Raw genomic sequence first — 7,588 nt, 5'->3', positions numbered from 1 at the left:
GGCGGGGGGGGGGGGAGAAGGGGAGATATAAGTTACATACACACGAAGTTGACTGTCTCGCATTGGCTTGAATGGGTGCCTGGCTGCGCCCCGGTATACCACGTCTGACAGGGCTGCTGTAAGCCACTCCAATTGCTGTGTCGCTCCGTTGTATACCATGTCTGACAACGCTTCTGTATGCCACTTAAAGTGCCTGCCGCTCGCTGCATACTCTGCTGAACGCAACTCATGCATGCCTTGCCCGGCTACTGCCCCTGTTTGCTCTGGTAATTGTCCACGAAGACTTGAGGCTTGCTTGAGCGCGTCCAGTCCCATCGCGATAAAAGTGCCCCTTACATACTGCGATTAGCGCGCCCGCGTATACCGCGCCGAGTGCCCCCATGCCCCCCCCCCCCCCCTCCCCTCCGACCCTCCCTTCTGCTATGCACAGTGCGGCCCTGCATACCATGTCAGCGGTGCCAGTATACAGGCTGCGGGCCTCTTTGTGAGCTGCACGGGGCTGTCTGGGACGAGGCGCAGCTGGCCCTGTGGAGGCGTGTCCCAGCCCACCGTCCACCGCGGCTGGCCCTGTGGAGGCGTGTCCCAGCCCACCGTCCGCCGCGGCCGGCCCTGTGGAGGCGTGTCCCAGCTCGCCGTCCGCCGCGGCCCCCCCGGCCGCCATGCCTGACTGCGCCCCGTGCCGGCGGGCTGAACCTTGCCGGCTCAGGTGATAGCGCCAGTGTGCCGTTGTCCGAGGCGGGCCGCCGTCCGGTCCCTCAGCCGATCGATTGAGCGGGTGAGCTGTCCGTCCCTGGGGTGCGGCGCGCGCGCGGTGGATCAGCGTGCAGTGCGGGTGCATGGCGCCCTTGATCGGATTAGCTGCGCGCAGTGCCTTTCAGCCGCAAGCCTCTGTTCGGAGGACAGCTTAACTTGGCCGTAATTCCACTAACGGAGTGTTTTTGCAAGATTCCACATAAAGAAATGCGTTGCATGTAGGCATGTCCCTCATTCAGATAAAGGAACGAGAAAAAAGAGAAGACAGAGAACAACAAGAACATTGAAGGAAGAGGAAGTGTTAAGCTGAGCAAGAGAGATCAAGTGGAACTAGTGATAGCGTTGCTAGCGAGGTGAGAAGAAGGGAAGAAGGAACAGAACAGAGGAATAGGGGAGAAAGAAGGAAGGGAGGAAGGAGAGAGCAAGGGAGGGGAAGCGAACCAGAAAAGAAAAACAGCGGGTGGGAGAGAAAGAGAGAGAGAGATAGAGAGAGAGAGAGAGAGGTAGAGAGAAAGAGAGAGAGGGAGGAGAGAGAAGACAGAGGGAGAAAGGGAAGAGGGGAACAGATAGAAATAGAGAGGGAGACAGAGAGAGAGGGAAAGACAGAGAGAGAGAGAGAGAGAGAGAGACAGAGAGAGAGAGAGGAAAGAAAGGAGAGAGAGGAAGGGAGAGAGAGAGAAGAGAAGACAGAGGGAGAGAAGAGAGAAGAGAGAGAGAGAGAGAGAGAGAGAGAGAGAGAGAGAGAAGAGAGAGAGAGAGAGAGAGAGAAGAGAGAGAGAGAGAGAGAGAAAGAGAGAGAGAGAGAGAGAGAGAGGAGAGAGAGTATGCAAGCGAGCGGGTATGTCATGCGAGTAAAACCTATAGAGTGAGAGTGAAGACTGAGACTTGGGGTGAGAGTGAGGGTAAGGGTGAGAGTGAGAGTGGGAGTGAGGGTGAAACAGCTGTAGAGAGAGGGGAGTGGAAGTTAGAGAGAGCAGGAAAGAGTGGAAAGGGGTGGAGAGGAGGCAAAATATTGATAGTGGTTCCATAGTTGGCAGAGGTAGCTGATGTTCCTAGCATTAATGGTTTTTATGCACCACCGCAACCCGTCGAGCTTGCATTGGAGATGTAAACTGGGAAGCCGTCCGGAGCGTGCAAGTTACCATTGAGTAAGCTGGGAAGCCGGGTCTGGAGCGTGCAGTTACCATTGAGTAAGCTGGGAAGCCGGTCTGGAGCGTGCAGTTACCATTGAGTAAGCTGGGAAGCCGGTCCGGAGCGTGCAGTTACCATTAAGCGGGCGGTTTTTGAGCTTCGCCCGGCTATCATTTAGACCGTGTCCAGGCTGCGGCGATGCGGCGGAAACATGTCGCCTCGTTCCGCTTGATGTAGAATGGGTGCTGTAACAATTACAGCATTATATCTTTTGGCTACTTTAAGGTGCAAAACGCTGAATTCCAGCCAAGAAAGGGTTTCGCGCGTCGAAGTTATTGTATGCAGCTAAGCCCATCACCTTTCGCGAATCAAACGAAAACTGATTTTTGGATATCGGTGCTGCGAATGTATCTTTCAAGATTTGCATTTCAGATGCTTCGAGAACATACCTACGTGATTGCTTTGCTTTACTTACTACAAGCGCACGTGCTGAGGATGACAGATGCACGTGTAAACGCAGCACAACTGTGAGTCGTGTCTAAAGACGTCTTGAGAAGACATGGAATCAGAAACCATGAGGAAAGCATGACAGAATGCATGAATCCATCCCGTAAATATCCAGTGCTTTTCAATGTACATTCCGTTTATCCGCAGTCAGCACATTATTGACAGACAGGCATTCCCGTTGGCTCATTTTTTCCTCGTGATCTTCGTGCTTTTTAACGCAGCGCCACCATCGGCCTGCAACCGCAAGAGGTTTGTCATCGCTTCGCCAAAGCGATGATTGGGAGCAGGCTTAACAAACCGTAATATGACCGACTTCAGCGCCCACCGCGACGGGAGGCGGCGCCCGCGAGGGGAATCCTTATGTTAGGGATCAACCAAGCAGGCTTAACATACCGTAATATGACCGACTTCAGCGCCCACCGCGACGGGAGGCGGCGCCCGCGAGGGGAGCCCTTATGTTAGGGATCAACCAAGCAGGCTAACATACCGTAATATGGCCGACTTCAGCGCCCACCGCGACGGGAGGCGGCGCCCGCGAGGGGAAGCCCTTATGTTAGGGATCAACCAGAAGTCAGTTTTGGCCCAGGGCGCGGGCAGTACGGAGGGTGCCTCACCAACTCGATGCCGCCGTCAGCTAGAGTGTCCGCCGCAACAGCGGCGTGATGGGGTGGAGAGTTGTCGCGTTGAATGAGTCGGCCGCCCGTCTTCCCTGGAAGGTGTTTGACGGAGGACACGTTTTAAACGCATGACACTATGTTTTAAATGAAATCCTTGCTAAAATGACGAAAACCAAGGAGGGCCCCGTAGTGTTCAAAATATGTTTCCCTTTCCTTACCTTTTCAAGAAAGTTTGGCTTCGTGGATAGGACACGTGGGTGGCACGTTACCTTTGCCGGTCACGGCTGAGTGGCTCCTCCGTCACAGCCCGGGGTAACCTTCGTGGATAGGACACTAGGTGGCACGTTACCTTTGCCGGTCACGGCGGAGTGACTCCTCCGTCACAGCCCGAGGTACACCTACCAGCTGTCGTCCTGGCGACACGGACAATATGGCGTCACGAGACGCGGATCCTGGTAGATCCGGGGTAGATCCGGAGGCCCCGTGGGATCCTCTGGTCGATCTGGACTCATCAGTCTCCTTACTGTCGTGGGTACCCTCTGGCTGCGGAAGTTGAATCCAGATCGACGCAGGGGACCCTCACTGATGCCTCTGGCCGGTGCAGTTGGATCCGGATCGACGAATCAACGCAGGGACCCTCACTGATGCAAAAGTATTCCTTGTATTAAATAGGCTTTAAACTTGTATTGCATTGGTCAGCTTACCAAACGCGGCGTCACGCCAAACGTCCCCCGCAAAAAAAAATTAATGCTACCCTGCATAAAGCGCGAAAATGTCTTAAATGGACTAGCGGCCATTAGGAAATTGTTGATCTCTTCCTGACAGTTTCGAGCGTCTTCGTGCGAGTAACCTCTGGCGTTGCCGGATTGGAGATAGGTGTCAGATCATGCAGGAACCGAGTGAACTGAAGGTGAAGATCTAAGTGCCTTGTGAAGAACATTGTATTGGCTACCAGATACATTGATTGACGTTGGTGCCCACACCATCCTAAACGGGATCGGTTAATCCTGATCGTGTGTCTCCGGGACTACCTGAGTTAGGTCAGCCTAAACTACCTGATATGATCAGCGAACGAGGCATGGTGACGATGCCAAACATGATGTCGGACACTCGTGCGCCCGAGGCGTTCCACTAACGGGTGGTCGGCCCTGCCTTGGTGTCCGTGCGTCCCCCTCAGACCACAGCTGACGGTGTGTTGCAGCTCCCGCGAGAGCGTACCTCGTTCGCGCGAGGGATTATTTTGCCCCGAGCGACTGGCACGTGGATTTCGCTGCCACCAGCCGTTCGCCCGCCTTCCGCCGTCAGCGTCCTGACCTTTATAATTCACCTAGTCATTTACCTGTGATTTCGCTGCCACCAGCCGTCCGCCCGCCTTCCGCCGTCAGCGTCCTGACCTTTATAATTCCACTAGTCATTTACCTGTGATTTCGCTGCCACCAGCCGTCCGCCCGCCTTCCGCCGTCAGCGTCCTGACCTTTATAATTCACCTAGTCAATTTACCTGTGATTGAGATAAACATACTTCGCCATTTTATCACCGAGCGTAACTGTCGATGTGTTTGTACTTTCGCGTTTAATGCATGTAAGATTGCTGTCGTCCAAACCATGCTGTGGGGGATCGGGGATACAATCCATTTACCAGATATCAAACCTAATGTCAGCCTTGCTTGCATATTTAAAGACGAGACGCCGTAGTCGCGCTGGTGCTGGACCGGCAAGCGGCCAATGACGCCTCCTGCAAGGCTGATGCTGAACACAATATTGCATGGCCGAACCGAGAGGGATCGACCAAGTGACCTGTGCGGGACACGTGGCGCTGTCAGTTGTGACCAATGTTAATTAGAAATAGTATCTAACTCTTGCAAGGGCTTCGGTCCCAGCCCCCACACGTTGTGCACCCCCGCAGACTGATGGGTTACGTCGGCCAAGTTACCTAGCCCCGGCCGAGCCCGGACACACAGGCAATGAATGCCCCGTCAATGTCACATGTCAAATGGCGTGCAAATACTACCCCATTAGCCCACGCCTGCTCTCTTAAGAAGAGCGAGCTTTCCAAGGCATGGATCAAACCCATTGGTATGGGGCGCCAAAGTGGCAGCTTTGGGAACTTATCTACATGACGACGGCTGATACCTGCCCCTCCGTTATCGTCTTGACCGTCGCGTGCCTCATACGGCGTCCCGTGCTGACGAGGAGACCGCAGATGTGCACTTCAAACTTCTCAGTACCAGCAGCAGCCGTGCGAGCAGCAACCGTTCCCAGTGTGCGAGCATCCAGCTGAAGTGTGCCGTGCACTGTGTGACGCTGTGTGTGCCGTCCGGCAGCCATGCTGCCGAGTGTGCTGGGCTGGACGGCCTGCCTACTGGGCTGGGCGGCCTGCCTGCTGAACTGGACGGCCTGCCTGCTGGGCTGGCTGCTGCTCCTGGTCATGACGCTCCGGGTGGCGCTCGGCCCCGACGGCGTCGACGCCCTGCGCGCCCGCCTGATGGCCTGGGCCATGAACCGGTTCAAGACACAGCAGGAGCAGCAGCTCGCTGCCATCAAGGCCGAGCTCTTTGAAGAGATGAAGCAGATGCAGTCGGCGGGACCGAACCTCAAGGGAGGCAGTCTGGACATCCTGGAGGTGAGATGTGCCGGGGAGCGGTGCCGGCGTCCGGATGTGCCGCAAGGACCAGTGCATCATCGGTATACGACTGTCTTCCACCTCGCTGTAGACCCCGTCCAGCAGCCCTCAACCAGACACGCGTGCTGAAAGATGTTTACCACCGATGTTCCGCGCAGTTACAGACCTCGTTGCCAGGTCTGCAGCAATCACAACGTAGCTTGTGTATCATCTCAGATTGGCGTCGGCTGCGGCACGAACCTGCAGCACTACCCGGCTGGCTCTGTGCTGACCTGTGTCGATCCCAACATCCATTTTCAAGACTACTTCCGGCGAACGTGCGTCGAGCATGCTGCCCACCTCCACCCGGACATCCGGTTTGTTGTCGGTCATGGCGAGGATATGACGGCCGTGAAGGACGGATCGGTGGATGCTGTGGTACTCACCCTGGTCCTCTGCAGCGTGCGGGATCCCAGCAAGGTGGTGCACGAGGTCCAGCGCGTGCTCAGGCCGGTGAGACAGCGCTCCTGCCAACGGCTGGCAGCAGCCGCGGCTCAGGCGGGGATCTGGGCGCCGCTCGACTGCCTGCGTGACTTAATCGCCCGGCTCGTGTCTTACAGTCAGGCTCGTATTGCACGCAGCGCGACTTCCTTCATGCAATTGTCATGACGGCCTGCATTTTCGCTACCCGGATGGAACTGCATTGGCTAACTCAAACGCGTTGCATTATTGAGCTCTCCTCACCTCCCCCCATTATGTTGTGTCAAGAGCTACGTGATGAGACGTAAACCCGTAGGAATTAATGTCTTTTGTCCATACTCTTTTGACATGACTTTGAATATGTTGCCTTCAGGACCCGTCAGATTACTGAACTAGAGCGATTTAAATTTATCATGTCCTAAAAAGTATTCAGTGTCATCAATATCTGTTTCTACTGCAACGGCATAGACTGTCATGACTTGTGATTGTTATCCATGGCCTGAGCTACAAGACTTCTATGGCGTTCACAATATTTTAGTCAGACAATATGCTGCGATTTGAGCTGTACTTCAGTTTTTTTGTGGGGGGGGGGGGGCGTATGTGGCGTATGTTTCCTCTGGACATTATTTAGTTGGACTGCGGCAAACTGATATGAGAGGACCCGACCTTACCTTCGTTTCATCTGCTCAGCTGGGCTTTTTAGTTAGATGGGCTCGTACAACCAGAAGTTGCACTTTCGTCTGTCTTTCGTCAAAGTCCTTCGCGTAAAAGCTCCGCGTGGCAGCACATTATACCCCTTTAAGGCGAGCGAACATCAGTTGGGGCCAAGTAAGCAACTACTATAAGCACTGATATTGTCAACGTTGGTCGGCACCCGGCTCTCACTGATATTTGAGGCTAAATGAGGAGGTGCCCTTCGATCTCGTACAGCCTGGGTTGACTGATACGTGATCCAGTGGCTCTTGAGGACCTCGCTCAGCCGTTGCAGGCGTGTTGGCTGTGAGGCGGGCGCGGACCATTGGAATACGGCCTTTTGAAAACTATTTCGATGTCAGTTTTCACGACAGGAGACATGTATAGTCATTTACTCTCAGACGAGAGAGCTTACTGGTAGCAGCAACACGCGACCGTAGATGCTGCATCTATTTTAATGTCCTGCTACCTTATGTTAGAAAGTAACACTTAGCGTGAACGCCGTTACAGCTGTTAGCACCACTACCACACGCTCGCCTCCCGCAGAGTCCGCGTCAAAGCAAAGGCAATGAGGAGATTGACGCAGCGCAAAGCAAACTCATAACGAAAAGAAGGCAGGAAATGGCTGAAAAGAAGTGTTTAAACTATTTTACGGCTACCAAATGGCAAAACAATGAATTATCAGTACAGAACACACCTTATCTCTGAAAGGACACGTGTATTCATGAGCCATCTGTAGTGTGCTCAGGCGGCAAGTTTATTACCTGGAGCACATCGGAGCCAGAGAAACACATTCCAGAGGCGGA

The 7,588-nt window shown here is 54.3% G+C and overlaps 1 protein-coding gene across 1 annotated transcript; it reads left to right on the top strand.

The window, feature by feature from the left end:
* The first annotated feature begins 1,043 nt into the window (after nt 1-1,043).
* LOC119112475 (methyltransferase-like protein 7B) lies at nt 1,044-7,092 on the top strand. Its single transcript, XM_037236677.1, has 4 exons — nt 1,044-1,106; nt 5,332-5,630; nt 5,847-6,122; nt 7,078-7,092. Exons 2-4 carry the CDS (start codon nt 5,334-5,336, stop codon nt 7,090-7,092), a joined length of 588 nt encoding a protein of 195 aa, XP_037092572.1. The 5' UTR covers nt 1,044-1,106; nt 5,332-5,333.
* Nucleotides 7,093-7,588: the final 496 nt, after the last annotated feature.

This window comes from Pollicipes pollicipes, unplaced genomic scaffold (genome assembly GCF_011947565.3).
Source record: "Pollicipes pollicipes isolate AB1234 unplaced genomic scaffold, Ppol_2.1 Scaffold_7261;HRSCAF=8764_pilon_pilon_pilon, whole genome shotgun sequence".
In the NCBI taxonomy this organism is placed as follows: domain Eukaryota; kingdom Metazoa; phylum Arthropoda; class Thecostraca; order Pollicipedomorpha; family Pollicipedidae; genus Pollicipes; species Pollicipes pollicipes.
This window is presented reverse-complemented; position numbering and strand designations above follow the sequence as displayed.